This window comes from Denticeps clupeoides, chromosome 15 (assembly GCF_900700375.1).
Source record: "Denticeps clupeoides chromosome 15, fDenClu1.1, whole genome shotgun sequence".
In the NCBI taxonomy this organism is placed as follows: Eukaryota; Metazoa; Chordata; class Actinopteri; order Clupeiformes; family Denticipitidae; genus Denticeps; species Denticeps clupeoides.
Window position 1 is genome coordinate 16049951 of NC_041721.1, and position 19128 is coordinate 16069078.

The following is a 19128-nucleotide window of genomic DNA, read 5'->3' on the forward strand; positions in this document are numbered from 1 at the left end:
TCCGCAGCCACCAGCCAAGCCATGCACAAATCCACAGGGTTGTGCATCTTATGAAGCTTCTCTGGATATTTCTGCAGCCCAGAACGAACAGGAGGAGCAGGAGGGACTAGTAAATAAGACACCAGCAGCAACGCAAACCCGTAAGATGCCAATCAGACCGGAAGATTCACGTAATACCATTTTGTGCCTCAAGAGGCGATGGTGAGTTGCTGTGTGTACCCCAATTCAGGGATCTTCGAACGAATGATCCCATCGCAGGTTTATTTTTCCTCCAGAACATGGAAATGCCGACCAATGTTTGTCCCCCCAAAAAACGTTAAGGTCCTTCGAGAATGAGGGACAGCGCTGTGACCTCCACTTGTTCCTCTACAAGAACTTATGTAACTAACAAGGCTGTTCTGTCTCATGATCTATCAAACAGTTTTTGGCATGAGGGCTGTGTTTTCTCAAAAGAAGGGCGAACGGTCCGTGACACCCAACGTATGACACTTATTGATTTTTATGGATTTTATTGATGGACAGTTATTGATACTTGGAGATTTTCTGTGTATAAAGTAAAAGAGCAACCATGTCGATTTGCATACAAACTTGCTGTTGCAGTGAAAAGTCCACCGTGGACATGATACCTCTGTGAATAAGCTGTTCCAGAGTCTGCTTATTCTAAATTGCATATTAACAATGGTCTGTCTATAGAAATGATTGCATCACTCCTTCCCAGATAAAGCGTTATCTCCACCGGACAGATTTGTAATTTTTTTTTACAAATCCGTATAGTTTCCACCTTTATTGTAGCGTAGGGTTTCACACACACACACACACACACACACACGCACACACACACAAAGCATGCACTGTACTCTCCGCATTAAAGTTTTACCCCCCTAATAATACCAAGCATTGATTCAGGGGGAGGCACTTATTGCTCAGAAGGGGATTGTCAATCATTTACACACACACACACACACGCGCACACACATGCACGCACACACACACACACACTGCGCGCTCTCTCGAAACGCCTTTTTTAAAAGTTCACCCCCGTAGCAGATAAGAAAGCCGAAAACGCATGATTGCGTGGTCTGGGTTTCATTTGGGGGTTCTGCGTCCCTCTCCACGCAGCGCGGACTGGCTTTGAACGGCGGGGAGTGACGTCACGACGCGGATCGCGCCGCACGGCGAGAGCGTTTAAAGCGGCGGGGTGCGCGCCGATGGACCTCAGAGAATCGCGGGCGAGGGACGCGCGCACGCCGTGCCAACGTGTCCAGGCGCGCACTCGCGACAGCCGCCGCCGCCACCGCTTCTACCCACAGCAGCAAGTTAAAAAAAGCAGGTTTATCTTGGGAGAGCCGGAGATGGCGCATCCCTGCACGCTCCTGATCCCCCTGATCCTGGCGGCCGCGTCCCACAACGCGGCTCGCCCGGCCGGCGACTGTCCCCGCCGGTGCCACTGCGACGAGGACGGCATGCTGCTGCGCGTGGACTGCTCGGACCTGGGACTCTCCGCGCTGCCCGCCAACCTGAGCGTGTTTACGTCCTATCTGTGAGTGTCGGTGAGAACCGGCGCACCTGTCCCGCTCTCCCTCTCCCTCTCTCTCTAGTTCTGTCTGTCCGTCTCTCTCCCTCTCTCTCTAGTTCTGTCTGTCCGTCTCTCTCCCTCTCTCTCTAGTTCTGTCTGTCCGTCTCTCTCCCTCTCTCTCTAGTTCTGTCTGTCCGTCTCTCTCCCTCTCTCTCTAGTTCTGTCTGTCCGTCTCTCTCCCGCTCTCTCTAGTTCTGTCTGTCCGTCTTCTCCCTCTCTCTCCAGTTCTGTCTGTCCTTCTCTCTCTCTCTCTCTCTCTTACTCTCTCTCTAGTTCTGTCTGTCAGTCTCTCTCTCTACAGTCTGGATGTCAGTCTCTCCCTCCGGTTCTGTCTGTCCATTTCCTTCTCTCCATCCGGTTCTGTGTGTCCGTCTCCCTCTCTCCCTCCGGTTCTGTCTGTCCGTCTCCCTCTCTCCCTCTGGTTCTGTCTGTCCGTCTCCCTCTCTCCCTCCGGTTCTGTCTGTCCGTCTCCCTCTCTCCCTCTGGTTCTGTGTGTCCGTCTCCCTCTCTCCCTCTGGTTCTGTCTGTCCGTGGGGGTTTATCACTGTTCAAAAAGTGCTGCAAAAGACCCACATAAAGACACAGGGCTGGCAAAATGATCCCGAGTATTATGGATAATATTATGTGTATAATATATACAATACATATAATTTGGCGTGCTTTAATCCAAAGTAATCTGCAGATAAGCAATAAAGAAATGAAAGAATTAAAGACAGCGGAAGAGGAATGCTGCTCCGTTTTTATTGTGTGGTTTTGACGAAAATGATGATATAAAGTTCTAGTCTTCGCGAGGCAGAGATGTCATTCCGCCACGAGGGAATCATGGGTGAGAACGTTCCGGACTGGGATTGCCTTGTGCCAGGCTATGTTCCTTATAGATGGGCGACGTAGGCCAGCACGAGTGACTTGGGTTACACTTGCATACGTCCTGAAATATATGAACGTGTGAAATGGCAATTTACAGTTATTGATGCGGTTCAAATTTCATCTTTTGCTGAGGAAACAAAGCACCATGGGTGCTCTGAGAGGGGAGACGAATACACGTACCGTAAGATAGCGTGCTCTCCGACGGAAATTCGACGGGATGCCTAGAAATGTAGCAGCTGGCCCGGAATAGACCGCGCGTGTGACCAGAGATATACTTGGCAACCCGTTCGCTGAGTGATCCGGTGTTCACCCTCGACGCGGCCCTGGTGAAAACGCCCCCCGTCCCGCCCCTCCCGCTCACTCATCTTCCTCCTTTCCCGCCTGTGCATGTGCTGAGTGGTGGGGAGCCACGGCGGCGCTGAAAGCTCCGTCATCGGTACTTTGTAGCAATTGGGCGCGGTGACAGGGTGGCCCTCTGGACCGCCGGCCCTTCTGCAGTGTTAACTCTGGTCCGCCCGTCAAGCCTTAAGCTGCCTGTTGTTTCCCGTACTCAGCAGGTTGCCGGTTCGAATCCCGATCCGCTGAGGTGCCACTGAGCAAAGCACCGTCCCCACACACTGCTCCCCGGGCGCCTGTCATGGCTGCTCACCAAGGGTGATGGTTAAATGCAGAGGACACATTTCGTTGTGTCACCGTGTGCTGCGCTGCAGTGTTTCACATTGACAATCACAATCACTTCGCCTAAATAGTGGCTTTTTGTTTCGTTTTTTTAGTGAAAGTGAAGTGATTGTCACACGTGATACACAGCAGCACAGCACACAGTGCACACAGTGAAATTTGTCCTCTGCATTTAACCCATCACCCTGAGTGAGCAGTGGGCAGCCATGACCGGCGCCCGGGGAGCAGTGTGTGGGGACGGTGCTTTGCTCAGTGGCACCTCAGTGGTACCTTGGCGAATCGGGATTCGAACCAGCAACCTTCTGATTACGGGGCCGCTTCCTTAACCGCTAGGCCACCACTGCCCCTTTTTGGGCGGAGAGATAACTTTTAATCCGCGCTTATCGTACGAACCCGCCACCTTCCCCGCCCCGCCCGAGGAGAGAGATACAGAGTGGCGGCATCGGCCCGGACGCCAGCGTTTTTACACGTCTGGGTTTCGTCTGGGCCGGGGAAGAGAGCGATTCGTGTCACGACGTATACGCGCCACAAAGCGAAGGGCTTAAGGCGGCTGTAAGATTACCCACATTTTAAAAAGGAAGGAAAAAAAAACGATTATACATAAAGTGTCCCGATCCAGGTGTGATTGCCAAGTGGTTGAGTGTGCGTGTGTGTGTGTGTGTGTGTGTGTGTGTGGGTGGGTGGGGGGGTCCTGAAGATAAGTGTCCCCCCCAGCTAAGTGTCTGTCCTCGATCACTGATAGATTGCATCGCTCCTCGCCGGGGAGATTTGTTTTTCGGTTCTGCTGTTTGTGTTGCCAGCGCCTTGTGCTTATCCAGCTGCCGAACAGTTTACCGCCCCCCTCCCAGCCCCCCCGCGCAAAACAATGCGCCTCCATGGGCCCGTCGGGTTTTTTCCCGCCTGAAAGGGGTTTGCCGAGACTTGAATTGATTGAAATTGGCAGAGGCAGGGTGTGGCGAAGTTTACTCGGTATGTGACGACGGAGGTGAGGCATGCTTTTAAAACCGCGGTCGGCCTGCACGACACTAACGTCCCCCCGGCGGAACCCCCCCTCTCCCAGGTCACGTCTGATCTGGTGCTCTCGTCCTGCGCTTCATAAAACATTTACATTTACGGCATTTACCAGACGCCCTTATCCAAAGCAACTTACAATCAGTAGTTACAGGGACAGTCCCCCCCTGGACACACTCAGGGTTAAGTGTCTTGCTCAGGGACACAATGGTAGTAAGTGGGATTTGAACCTGGGTCTTCTGGTTCATAGGCGAGTGTGTTACCCACTAGGCTACTACCACCCATAAAAACAGTTCAGCTTTTTATTAGTCCTTGTTTCTGTGCCTTTACGTTATGCAGGTGCCCAACTTTGGTTGCCTTGGTAATTACTTACTTGACAAAATCGTTCTGATCATTAAAATAAGGTCGGTAGAGGGCTGTAGAGGTCACATGACTGACTGTTTTATCATCAAAGAGCCGCAGCAGCCTTGCCCCGTCAAAGGTGAACGAGCAGCTGTCACAAATGATCCATTGACAATGTTTGCGTAACATCACTGGGGTTCCGGCAGACGCGGCGGGGTTTTAATTTACAGTTTGGACGGCTCACAGTGGGCCGTCTCTGAGGTTTGTTGGCTTAATTAGGAGCAAGCAACACCCCCAGTTTCTTTTCTGCCCCCCCCCTCCTTTTTGGCAAGGCACGACAGGAGCTGGCGCGGCTTGAAGAGCTGGGAGGCCCGGCGATGGACCCACGCAAACCTCCGCACGTTTACCTTGGTCCCCTGTCGGTCTGAAACAGAGATTTCCCCGGCCACAGCACGAGTGGGCCGGGTTTCTCTGAACCTGAGGAAAACCTGCCCCATTATACAACCGGCCAATAAACCCACTTTTCTTTCTGTTCGTATTTATTTCGTTTCGCTGCCAAGACTTCAGACGGCGTGGCAGAATATCTGGAGCGATATTCTGCTCTGGATATTCTACTCAGGGTGATGGGTTAAATGCAGAGGACAAATTTCACTCTGTGCACTGTGTGCTGTGCTGCTGTGTATCACTTCACTTCACTGTGTGGTTTGTGTGTGGCTCTGAGAGACGAACGGGAAGCACTACTTTCTAGTTTTTTTGAAGCTGGAACCTGATTCAAATTCCTTTTTTTGCTTGACATTACAAACGGTGGTCAGGGGCCTTTCACGGCCACTTAATTTAATAACTTGGCCACACGTTCGGTGTCCTTACCTGTCGGCATGGTGCAGTACGGGTAGAGCGTTCCAGTTTCACCGCGGACCGTACGATCGGACCCGCAGGCACTTTGACCAGCTGTTTCACCTTAGGACCCCACGTAAGATCCCTTCCCGCAATGTGGCCCTTACTTGTCACCGGACATCATTTGCCCTGACACCTGTTCATTAGTGGAAGATGCGTGGGGGTTGCTTTCTGTGCGACCCATGACATTTCCCAGGGGGCAGTGCTCGGAGCGGGAAGCTGCATGTGGTTACGGATCTGATCATGCACAGTGTGTATCGGATGCTGCCATGTTGGAGTTGAATGGTGTCGTGCATGTTCCCAAAAAGCTCACACGTGGGGTTTTTTTATGTCAGGACGGAACAAGACCCGCACGTCCCCGCCACGTTCCCTGTTCCTGAGAATAAACATGAACTGTTGACATGCTCCCATGGTATCACGAATCCTTTTAAATACAGTGCATTTCTTATCTGATATAACTTGTATAATAACAACTCAAACCTTCATCTTTATGGAACAGGGTATTTAAAAGATACACTTCTCTTTTTTTTAAGACAGGTTACGGTGTGCCAGGTTACGAAGTGCTACACGCCTACTTTTACCACAAAGCTTTTTTTTTTCTTGCGTTGTGCAATTTTAAAGCAGCTTTTAGAAAATTCGATCCCAAAACGGTAATTACAGTATATGTCTTAAGACATAAAAGCTCACACAATTTAATTTACAGCAGACCGATCACCGTATAAGGTGCTAAGTCAACACTCCCTTTTATCTGAAAAGCATGGAAAATTCAATGCACAAAAGCAATGGGAGAAAGAGGCTTTTATTAAAAGTGAAGTCTTCCTTGTTTTTCCCTTTTTTAGCCTCAAGTCTGCCATTATCTGCCGTTATTCGACTGTGCCCTGAGCTAAAGTAATTAGCAGTTGGAAGCTTTTGCGTTTTGCGCACATGTCCTGTGCGCCGCCAAAAGAGAAAACAGGGCCGTGGATGACAGTCGGAGGGCATCGCCCCGATTCCGTTCCATTTCGGGCCTCTCAAGCAGAGCAGAGTACGGCAGCGTGGCCGCTCTCGCTCGCTTTCTCGGGCTTTTTATTATCAGGTGCGGGGCTGGTCTTTATGTGCATTACAGATTAAAGCGGCAGGCTTTTAATAAATTAGATGTGGTGTTACGCTGCTTCATGTGGCAACTGGGAACTCTGATTTCCTGATCTCCAACGCTAGCTGGTTCGTTAGCTGTCAACCTTATGAGCGTTTTCTTCATAAATTCACTTTGCCAAAACCTTATTGGGGGGGAATAAAATCATTTTAGATAATTTGACCATCATGACTAGCATGAAAATAAAACTTTAATTAGTCAAATGTGGTCTTGTACTGCAACTGGGTACTGCATTACTTCACACTTACTTCACACTCGTACTACATACTGTAATTTCCCACAACAGCTACTTTAATATTAGATATTTGGCCATTCTTCAGTGGACAAAAATTCTTCGTGTAAGGACATACCTTAAGCTGGCCATTAGCAGGGTGCTAATTAGCTTAGCTAATGTATGTTCTAGCGCTGTGCGCAGCAAAATATACCTCAGAGCGGTTCTGAAACGGGTCGTGCTGTGATTTTCAGCAGAAATGTTCCTTCTAGCGCCGTCAGAAAACACCCTGAGGGAAAAGTCTCAGTCACGCTTTTGTAATGTAGATCATTCATTAATTTGGTCTCCCGTGCGCTGAATAGAGACGTTCACTTTTGTTCGATTTGAAATTGGATTTGAAATCACTTCCCTAACGCCCGGCGAGGATGAAAGGGAGAATGAAACTGAGAAACTCAGCAGAAAGCCTGCATAAATACGACTGACTGATGCTGTGGATTTTGCATTACTTTTCATTGAAACATATTTCTCCGAAATCTGTTTTAACACCACAGGCCTTCATTCAGCCTTTGAAGACGATGTACTCATCAACCTGATCTCAAACAAATTGTGTTCTTACCCCGGCTTCACCAATAAGAACAGATGTTTTTTATTGACTGTTGCTTTTTTCTCTGCTATTTTTCCAATCGTTCTCTCTTTTTAACCTGGGCGTGCTACCAAAGCAACACGTTTGACATTAACAGGAGTGCAAGACCACACATGGTTTATTGGTTTATTTAGCCTCACCATTTCCTGACCGATTCTGAAGAGTGACTGTAAGCTGGGCTTTTCGCAGCTAAAAAACACAAACTCGCACACCTACAAAGCCTTCTGGAACTCCGGTGGGAATTCAGCCGCCCTCCGAGGACCTTGGCTGGTGAAACCCGACAGCTTCGTCTGTCAGTCTCCCGTCAACCGCTTGCAGTTAATAGCTGTGAACGCACACGTTCTAGACATCAAACCAGCTCTGATTTTGGTAAACGTCTGCTGCCGTCCTCCTTGATCTGCACGGCAGCCCTCATTGGGGAACAGGGGCGCTGTTTGTTGTTCTAATGCGTACCGTAATTCCACTGGCGCGTTGCTTCCCCCCCCCCTCCGTTCTCCTCCTTTTCCTCTCCCCGTCGGTCTCTACCTCGCCGGATAATGAATAATCAACCATCGGGAGGCTGGCGAAAGCTCATTTGCAGAATTAGCCAGTGGGCATGCTGGTTCCACTCCTGAAACATTCCTTCCTCCCTGAATAAGAATCAGTTCCTGCAGGGCGTTGGGGCTGGACACGTCCCAAATGAACCTTTCTCGAGCTCTTTGATGGAGGATAAATCGATGCTCCTACTTCCTCTTCTGGAGCTTCGCTCAGGACGCTTTAATGGCAACACCAGATTCAAAGGAGGGTAGAAGTCCACTTGTCTTCTCTCTCCCCTTCACTCAAGTGTGTGTGTTGTAGATGCTGGAGGTATTGGCTCTGAGGATAAGCCGACGACTTTTCCTTGTTAAACGCAGACATACAGTTCTATATAGGAACCTTTGAATTAAATAAATCTGTTTTTCAGATTTAAATAGGCTCCTGTGTGTTTGTGTGCCACGTGTTCCTGCCTAATTTCGTTGGTTTTCTGAGCCATGTTTGCTGCGGAACTTTCCTCGTTCTTCGGTCTTGATTATTTCTCTCCATAAAAGCCATTGTAAAAAGATTCCTGTGGCCAAAATGGCCCAGTCAGAGCTGGAACAGAGCGCTGTGCAAAAGCAAACTGTGAAAACAGATCATCGTTTTCAAGTCAACTAATAATCTCTCCTTTTTTCTTCTTTCCCTCCACCGATTGGCTGGCGTATACGTACTCAACTATGCATTTTTCTCTCTGTTTTCTTTCAAATTCTGGCTTATTGCTAGAACATCTTTAATTCCTCCTTTGTGGAATTGTACTTTTTATGTTTTTGCACTATGTATTAGTTAAGTCATGCTGGAATTTGCACGGCTCCTGTGGTCGCAAGAGTTGGTCTGCAGCGTTCACCACCGAACCTTTTAACGTGCAGAACACTAAACTGGACAACAGCTCTTTTTTTGTCCCCTCCACAAATCTCCCTATGTTTTTTTTGCTCAATCTATCCTATCTGTTAGCTTGTTAGACCTATCAGCATGGTAGGTCACGTTTACCAGGATCTGGATTGCAATGCTTATACGAAAATTTGTATAATATCTAATAGGGCTGTGCGATGTGGCATAAAATTCATATTGTGATATGTCAACCATAGTCTGTAGACTGTATATATGGTAGAAATGTAACTGTTTTTGAAAGGGTAACATGTCCATAGCAAAGGCGCTGCAGCAGGAACTTGCATAATAAACTTTTTTTACAGATGCATCAACATATAGCATAACTTTGTCACACCCATGAGGCCAGTGAAACACCAGGCATTTGTATGATGTGAGTGATTTATATAACATTTTGGGATTTTCCATATTTAGCTATAGAGTTTACATAAATATTGTCAGAAAGAAATTAATCAACACAATGCTTGTTCATATTTTATCATGCAATACCTACAGGACTCCCAAATTTTATTTTGTGTTTTTATGTTTTTTAGATTACTGGCCAATTGAGGGCTTGTTATATTTAATTTTTTGGATCTGCAGTAGACCTTTAAACCTATATTATTTTATTTTATTTTTGGAAACTAATTTAGGACTAAAGAACTGCGTAAACCCTGGCGTAAACCCTGGCGTGTGCCAAAACGAATGCCTCGTGCTGAAAGTAGCCGTGGTTTCGTGCAGGTGATGCGACTTCGTCACTTTTTCGGAGAAGCGGATATTTGATACTGAAGCGCTCTTATGCAAAAACTTTCCATCCCAGATGTGGAGTGAGAAGACTGAGCCTTTCAGCACATGGTCATTCTGAAGGACGCCGGCCTTAGCCCACCTCCAGACAACATGTTTGGCCAGCGCCCTTCAGTGGTGCCCTTAATGCAGTTATGTAACCCAGCCTCTTATCAACATGATTATTTTCGTGCATTTCACTGGCTAAGTACAAGTGGCGAAGCCACGCCGTGGGCTTTCAATCACATTTCTTGCCCCAAACCTCTGCTTATTGGGTTCATTTTTCACACAGAGTCCAGTATGTGGAAATGCCATCGAGGATTTAAGTGTTGAGAAGTATGGTTTCCGACAGTGAGACCCGTTGTGAAAGTTTAGAGGAAGCGAGCTGAGAGGTCACCGTTACAGGGACTGCGGTGGCCGTGGCTTCGGGTGCCGTGCAATAATCAGCGTTCTGAAGGCGGTTGTTCCTCTCCTTCTTGTGGACAGGGACCGTTTTTACGCACCGCTGTTGCTCACCAGTGGCTGTCAGTGGCTGCACAAACACACCGAGCGGCGCTTTGTCAAGCGCCGGCCCATATGGTGCGCATTTTCCAAGCGTTTAGCGGAGATAAACACCATTTATAATGTGTGTGTCAGTTCAGGCAGCGGTGCTGACACCGTGACATGTCCCCGTGGAGACCCTGGTGTGTTTTTGCTCCGGGGGGGAGCTGGCTGTGGCCTGGCACACTGGAATGTGTGCCATTGTTGGTCAGTGTTGGCATCTCAGGCACCCAGTCCTGCTTCTCTGATCTTCTGCCAGCTCCTTTAATTTGCAGAGGGGGAAGCGAAGGTTTGGTGAGCCGGTGCGGAGGAGGGGGGGTATCTTTTCTCCAAACCCCCCTCCCCCCTTTCCCCTGCCACCCCCCATCTGCTTTCATGCCATTTGAAGTAATTGTGAGGAAGTCAATGCGAAAGTAAAAAAGGAGCTGTCCGGCTGGAGGACGTCTTGGCGTGATGGATGGCAGCGGCTCCGCGTTTTCACCGGAGTGAAGCGTCCTTTGTGGCGACTTGTCTCGGAAAAACAGAGCGTGGACGGTGCTGGTGAAATGGCTGTGTACACAAGGTGCATATTAAAGCGGCCCGGGCTTGAAAGGGGCTTTAAAGCCCCATTATCTGCAGTCTGAAGGAGCCAGGTGGGGGTGCACAGAGTTGGCTTTCCTCGGTTGGGTTCGTGGGGAGGGGGGTCCACCGAGGGCGCATCGCTGGTCCATTTTCTCCAGCTAATGAGTTACATCAAGGACCGAAGGCAGTTCGCCCCCCCCCTTCTCTTTTGACGAACGTCATTTAATTATTCAAATGCCTGTGAATCTTTGAAAGGAAGTTTTGTAGCCGAGCTCTCTCTCCGATTCTTTTTTTTTTTATTTTTGGGGAGACTCCCTGGGAGAGCGGACTGTGAAGCGTGTGTCTATAGAAAGGAACCTGGGGTGGGCCTTTCTTTATCCGGCAAGCCATGAATGCAACAGACTCTGGCCCGGCGTCTTTTGTTCCACAACTGTTTCAAGAATTGCCCCCTCGCGGTCTGGAATAGCTCATCTACGACCGCTATAAAAATAGGACGTTGAAAGTCATTGGGAGCTGTGAGGGGATGGAACTTTTGCGTTAATATAAGAATTTTTTATTTTATTTTTTTTAATTGGGACTCTCCGAACAACCCGATCCGAACTCGTGTATTGGAAAAAATTAATGTATTGCATGGCAAGGAAACTTTAATTACAAAATTCCTAGAGGACGTGATAATTAAAACGTGTTGTTACAGCTGCCTGTTAAAAAATTGTCCCCGATGGAAGGGGGGACGTGCCGTTCGTGGAGCACGTCCCCTTTTCTTTTTCTTTTCTGCCTGGCGTTGGGTGGAGGGCGACTGGTGCGTTCAGGAGCCTCAAGTAGCACGACCTCCCCTGGGCACTGCAGGGAGTTCATCCGAACAGTCGTTACCCTATTCTGGCGGCCCGCCGCTCCCGGTGAACCCTCCCCTGCTGCAGACATCACGGAGACCCCCGGAAAATGGAGCCCTGGGGGGCTGAGGGTTTGGATTGGGCCGACGTGGCTTCGTTCGCCAACCTTCACTGTTTACTGAGATAAAAAGCAAGAAACCGAGAATGTGTTTTAATATCCTTCATGCGACTCTGTTTGGATGAGTTCATCAGTTAAATCATTCTGATAGAAAGCGGGATAACACCAGATAGGCCGCCATGACTGACATGTTGCTCCGGGAACGTCGTATGCTTTCTGTTAGGGTAAATGTTACACATGCCCTTTATCTCCCGCTACAGCATGCGCCTCGTTTTCTAAAAAGCTGCATAAACTCCCGTTGTGGTCAAAAGGGAGAACATTTGAACTCTGGAATAACCCTTGCACCAGTTTACTCACTGGGACCAACAATGTCGGAAATTTGGGATTCTTCCTTCCAAGCGATAAAATCACACCGGGGTGTATTAACGCCACGATACAAACGTCTTTCGTTTCGTTTAATCATAATATCCTATTCAGCACGGGCTTATCACAGGACCGAGCGGATCAAAACATGGACGCGGCGCTTCGTTCCCATCAGGAAGAATGTGGCAGGTTAAAAATAGCTTGGCGGGAGGAGCGACGCAGCATCTTTATAAGTTGGGGGCGGGTATGGTAATGCCTCAACGTTGGCACTGCGAGATCGCGCTCGCCTCGGGCCTCTCAGATGCAGCAGATTTCTGCCAGTGTTCTGCTCAAAGTGAAGACAGATGAGCGCGGCGCAATTGCGATTCTTTGATTAACTCCTGTTGTTTTACTCTGAAGGCGTCCTGGCTTAAATTACACGAAAGAAGCACGTGAGAAGGGGGCAGGAGCGCGGTCGGCCGTACCTGCGTGGCGGGAGAAAAGGTGCGAGAGGAGGAGGGGCCCGGATACTCGGCGAGGTCTTATCGTGAGAGGGCGGCTTTGTCGATCACCTTGAGCCTTCCGCTGGTCTTCCCAGCACGTTTCGGGGGGGGGGGGGAAGCAAACACATGGAACACATGGAACACGTGGCCGATTTACCCCGTCCTTGGGTGGATTCGACCGTCTAGTCAGCTCAGCAGTTGTGACGCCGCGATTATGTCGACACCGCTGCAGGTCGGTAAAAGCATCCGAACGGAACGCCTCGCCTGCTCATTAATGGCTAATGAGTTACCTGACCGCCAGACGGACAGTTAGAGATTCACACCTTTGAGCCCATCAGCTGGGAAAAGCTAATCCCAGACCCCAGCTCGTGCATGTCCGTGGGTAGGGCTTCAGTGGGGTTCTTCTCGTTCCTTTAATGTTGCACTTGTGCACCATGGGTGAATGTTTAATGTGACCCCAGAAAGGCATCTTACCTTAAACTTTCTTTAATGGAAATGTTTAACCTCAACAACAGATGTTGAGGGCGCCTGGCAACCTGAGAATGCCAACTTTGTCAAAATTAGGGTGACCAGATAGGACGCTTTGAATTAAAACAGGATTTGGACCTGGATTTCACTTGCTGTATGGCCTCTTTTAGTCTTGGACACCTGAAAGTAACTCAAAATGTCCTTCCTGACATGGAGACTAAGGTGGCTCCAGGGCCACCTTAGTCTAAAAAAATGGTCATTTAAAAAAAAAAACTGCAAGAATGAGGAGTGAAGGATTGACTTGTGTGCTGTTTAGTATAAAAAGACCTTTATCTTATCATTTCTATCCTGATTAGAGATCTGTCTTCCTAAAAGTTGATGTCCCCACCCACAAGACACAAGTGTCACTGATAATGAAATTATGAACTTTCAGTAAAACTTCGACCCAACTGAACACCTATGGGAGGTTCTTGGTCGACTCCGTAACCATCACCAACCAGTCAATGGGGGTATTGTCCATCCATCCCTCCGGCTCGATATCTCAAGCCTCATTAAAACTGACCAGAACTAATGGGTTTCCAGGAGACTCTGATCCAAAATGACTGTGTTTCCCCTCAGTGGAGTACTGAGACACAAAACATGTTCTCACCTCTCATGAGAAGTCATTCCTCCTCCGTCCGGAGCCGGGGACGTTAAACGCCATGTGACCTGTAAATGCCAAAAGGCTGCTTTTGTTGCCGTTATGCAAAATATGACAGCATTTTAATTTGAGGGTTGATGGCTGGGCACGCGATACAGAGAAACTTCCTTTTATATGCCACATGTATTGACTGTAGGTGAGATTCCGACAGGATGCTTCCCTGTGTGGAACATGGTTCTTTTCTGTCCAGAGAGCCCCGCTGAGGTGCTCTGGGAGGACGGGGACGCCAGCCTGCAAATCATCCCCGACTCCAGCAGCTGCCCACGGCGGGCCCTTTTTTAACAGCGCGAGACACAATGCCTGGGGGCTTAGCTGCCAGATAGTGCTCTAAATCTGCCCTCCCTCCACGCCCGGGGTGTCCAGCCTTGATGTCTTTATTTTTGCTTTCTCTCACTCTCTCCAACTTTAAATCTTCATTTGAGACTGTGGCCTTTTTTTTTTTCCATAAAAACGTCCCTCTTAAAGACCCCAGGGTGTTAACAGGAGCCAAAGGGCTCATTTTTTATTTTTTTTTTAACATGCCGTCAAAGCCGGCGTTGTCCATTCCCTTCATGTGTCGTCACTGTTGTCCTGTGACCCGGTCCAGATGGAAGAGCGCTTTCTTCTTTTTTCCTGAAACACCACCACTCCCTTCATGAGCTTCTGGGCCGTCTGGAGGGGTACGCAGGTATGCGGTGAAGCCGCAGGGTCCCTATTCTCCATCCGGTATGGAAAATCCATGCATTTAAAGGGTGGGTTCCGTAGGGCCGTCCCGGGATGCTCCTTCCGTCTAGGCCGCCCCAGGTAACCGTATGGATCTCTGTTAGCGCCGCGCCGGACTGTATATGGACAGAGCGCGTGCATCCTGCTTTTGGCCTGCGAGAAATACACAAGAAGAGCTCGCCCGACGCGTTCATCACCATTCTGAGCGATGCCACATTCCTTCCTGCCCCGTCACTGGACAGTCTCAGCCATGTCCTGGCTTCCACGCGGTGCCGATCCATCATGCCGTACTAAACACCGCCACTGAATAGCGTGCCCTCTCCGAGGGTCGTTTAAGGTTGTTTAATTAAGGAAAAACCATGAACGGCCGCCACGGCATTAAAGCATTTTGACTTTTGAACGGGTAATAAAAGCAGCAAAGAAAGATCCAGCGGCCTCCGCTAATACTCCTGGAAGAAAGAATTGAATTCACCTCGAAGGTGTCGCCTCTATTTCTGTGCAGGTGAGGAAATAAATGTTGTCCCTGAGGTGTCGGCAGCCGCTGAATCGGCCATTGAGCGAAAAAGGGCCCGTTTTGTGCGAATGGAAACGCCGCGCATACGCGGCTGGTGGCGGGCCGTAAAACACCGCGCGTCGGACTTGATTGATGTGGCGCGAGTGAAAGCGCGGAAACTCGTTATGGAATGCGGGATGTCTAGGTGCCGCGGAACGCCTTTTAAACCTTTTTTCTTTTTTCCCCCGCTTCTTGACCAATTTAAGCAAACTGGCCCCTTTCACCCGCAGACATTAGTGAAGTCATGCCGATTAGCTTTTATTACTCCAAACAAGAAATTAGTGTGAGCATGCACACACAAACACAGGGCCAGTGTACTGCTAACAGGCCATAAATCACAGGGATTTGACCACCAGCTTAGTGTGTTTACCTCCCGCTTCAGCTTATGTGCGGCGAGGCTTACCTCTGATTTATTTTACCATTAACCGGGAACTATGTCTCCTTCCCAAGCAGTTCATAGCAGCAGTGCATCTATTCGTCCGGACAAGAGGAGCATTGAGTGAGAAATTTGGTTACTGGCTGTAGACTATAATGTGGTATTTATAAATGACATAAAATAGAAATGCAAATTGCTGTTAAAAGCTGTTTAATTGATGGCCATTGTTAATTATTTTTTAAATCTAAAATGTAAAATAAGTATGATAGAAGAAATAAAACCGATTTCACTCATACAGACATACAGATTTGAAGTTAATTTAAGGTAAAGAAGTTAAAAAGATTTAGACCAAAAAGTTTAAGGATAAATAATATAATTAATATGTGGTAATGTGTTTTCTTTCTTTACACAATGATATCAAATTCTGTATTTTATTTGAATTTCCCTCTGCAAAGTCCAAGTTCCAACCACGGACTCCGTGCATGCAGGTCAATGATGGTATAAAAGTTGAATGGGGCAGTGGTGGCCTAGCGGTTAAGGAAGTGGCCCCATAATCAGAAGGTTGCTGGTTCGAATCCCAATTTGCCAAGTTGCCACTGAAGTGCCACCAAGCAAAGCACCGTCCCCACACGCCGTTCATGGCTGCCCACTGCTCACCAAGGGTGATGGTTAAAAGCAGATGACTCGTTTCGTTGTGTCACCGTGTGTTGTGCAATGACAATCACGTCGCTTTCACATCATCTGAGACACGAGATCAATACTAAGGAGAGTAGATTTAATTTAATTAAGTGCCGTGACTATTGCAGTTATTATTACTCGCATCAAGCTGCAGAATGTGCATGTAATATTCTGCCGCAGTAACATTATATCGCGCACTTGCCAGCCATTCAAAAGGCAACCGCGTTAATTAGGATGCCGAACAGCTGTCATTTTTTTTGGTGACGTCCCTCCCCGCTGGCAGCGCATGGTACATCCGATAACGTATAATGCGATAATTGCAAAGTCGGGAGGCGGGTTCCTCCTGAGTGGCCGACATTCACTTCTTGGCAGGTCCGGCACAGTGTTCCCGACGAGACAGCGCGAGCAGCTTGGTGGGAATGAGGTGCCTGGAAACGGTGCTGGTCAGATCTCCAGGGCCTTTTGATGGCTGTGATTTATGCCAAACCGTACGATTCCAGTCCGTCTAAAAGCTCCTGGTTTTACTTTATCCGGAGTCATCCGCCAACAGCATAAGCTATCAAATCTTAAGATCATATTAGAGAAGCATATTTAACATGTTTGTCAGTGACTGACAAGCTTGTTTGGGGCGAACTCATTCTGGGGCATCAAGAACGCCTCTTTCACCCACCGGGTCAGCCATTAATGACCGGGGGAGCGGCGCTGGTGCCAGATGTTACGCGCAACAGCAGAAAAAGAGTCCGGGCGCAGCAGGTGCAGCCTGGGAAACCTGATGCAGCGCTCTCTGTTTTATTGTCCTGCGCCGGGGCCAGATTTTGAAGCCACGTAACAAAACACCACAAAGTTTGTCTTGGCACAATATCAGTCATCACGTCCGAACTATGCGGCGACCGGCGTGTTATGATTGCGGCTTTTTCAAGATGACAGAAAGAATTTTACGGGCTTTGTGTAATGAATATCTCTGCGATCACGACTCGCGCCCGATCGTCTGTTTTGCGGAGCATTTTTTTAGGTCTTTATTTTTGAACTCCCCGTCCGCGTTGCTCAGCTCCGCATAAAGACGCTCTTTGAATCAAACCGATGCATTATGCACTTGATTGCCGAAGGAATGGAGGCCTGCTCTCCTTACCGCATTGTACACCTTGCAGACTCCGCGACTCCGCGTGGCCGCGCGCTATTCACCGCGCACTAAAGGCAGGGGACAATATTGATAGGTATCAGACAGCTCCGCCCAGACCGAGCGAGTAACTTGGCAACAGGCCTCCCTTTGTGTTCGTCTGCCGCTTGTGTTTTTTTGGGGGGGACGCGAGCGTCCTCGCTTCCAGAAGCTCGGTAAGAGAGGGAGAGAGCGGGGAGAAGACGAGAGAGAGAGGGGGGGGGGGGGGGGGGCAGCGAGAGGCCACTAGTCCCTTTGAAAAGTCGCCCTCACCCCTTTTGTGCGTCAGCTGCCCTGTAATTCACTCCCTTCGGCCCCTCCTCTCGGGAAGAATCGCCGCGGATACTTTAGACCCTTGGGAAAGACACGGAGGAGCTGTGAAATTGCCCCTTAAACCCCCCCACCACCACCACCACCACCCCGAGTCTCCGGCACCTCCGTTTGACTGGTCTCTCCACTACATTAAACCTAATCACCTCGAGCCGGGCCCGGCGCGGTATTTGATTAGAGCGGACCCCGCTTCCTGCGCGAGGAGGCCCAGCTCGCCGCGGCCTCCGCAGATCCCCTTACACGCGCACTCGCGACCCATTTGTCATCTTTAATGCGGTTCCGGAGCCCTGTGACAGCCCGAAGAGGGAACCGCACGTCTGGCAAAATAGGAAGCGGAGATTCCCCCCTGATTACCGAGCTGAGTGATTAGGCGGCGGTCACGGACGTGTCACTGACGGAGCGTGGTGTCGGGCCGGTCGTCATGGGTGTGGGGGGTGCCAGGCGTTTTCCGTTCAACGTTTGGTAGTTTTGGTAAAAAAAATTGAGTTTCCAGTTTTATTGTGACGTGTTTTGCAATTTACCGCAAATAAAGGGGGGAAGTGGAGATACTGCACACGAATCGGCATAAAATAATAACTAAATAAGGATTGTGTACAAGACTAAATATACTGTAATGTTCCAGTAACAAGCCAGGACGAGGAATGTTGGGTGCATTATTTTTGAGCTCGTTCGCCAGTGTAACTCAGGATTTATGCAAATGAGCCTGGGTCCAAATCAGCCAAAAAAGGGATACATTTTTAATCTAGATATATGTCCATGAAAACATTATTAAAGAACATGTTTGGGGGTGATCACCGAAATATATGCACCAGAGCTGGATATCGGGCCTAAAACTTTGGGCCTGACCCGACCTGAACCCCACAGTTAATGATGGCGTAACTGGCCTTTGTCGGTCCATGCTACAGGTTCCATCTTCTTCTTGCAAGTACCAACCGCCGGACCTCGTCTGCGTATCTCAGCACTGTGGAATTCATTTTCGATTTGATGATGTGGTTTTTCTATTTGTCTTTCCAGTTGCTGTTACCTATCGATTTTTAGATTTGGTGGTATATCATGGTATCAAGTGTGCATTGGGTGGTGGTAGCCTAGTGGGTAACACACTCGCCTATGAACCAGAAGACCCAGGTTCAAATCCCAATTACTACCATCGTGTCCCTGAGCAAGACACTTAACCCTGAGTGTCTCCAGGGAGACTGTCCCTGTAACTACTGATTTGTAAGTCGCTCTGGATAAGGGCGTCTGGTAAATGCTGTAAATGTAAATTGCTGCACCAGTGTGAACAGGGTAAACAGGCAGGGGGCTAAACAACTTTCTCAAGGCTGGGCCGCGACCCAGCAGAGAATCAGAAAAGCACACAATGCTGCATTCGGGTTTCTCGTAAAACCGTCGAGATCATTAGATGAAGACCGCAGGTGATTGAGCGAATTACCCAATTCAACCGGACCACAAGGCTCCTTTGTTTTCCGGTCGGGTGGGGGGGGCGGGACGCCGGACAGGTACGTCCGTGCCACCCTGCAGCTTGTTTATTCGCTCCCTCCCCTTCACAGAACAGGGTCTGTGGTCCAAGGCAAGCACAGCAGCACCCCCCCCCCCCCCCCCCCCCCCCCCCCTCTGCCATGCTCAACGCGGGAATTTTGATGATTGTTTAATCAAGGCCATTGTCACTCTGTTACTGCTTCTTTAAAGTCTCCTTTGATTTCATTCTTCACCATCTT

General features: G+C 49.0%; 1 protein-coding gene across 3 annotated transcripts in view; it reads left to right on the forward strand.

Annotated features, from left to right (window-relative positions):
- The first annotated feature begins 970 nt into the window (after positions 1-970).
- Positions 971-19128, forward strand: part of LOC114764668 (leucine-rich repeat-containing G-protein coupled receptor 5-like) — a 45839-nt gene continuing 27681 nt past the window's right edge. For all 3 annotated transcript variants that reach the window (XM_028954476.1, XM_028954477.1, XM_028954478.1), the window contains exon 1: positions 971-1540. In XM_028954476.1, the coding sequence (XP_028810309.1) occupies positions 1209-1540 (332 nt within the window). In that variant the 5' untranslated portion in view covers positions 971-1208. The remainder of the gene's footprint in view (positions 1541-19128) is intronic.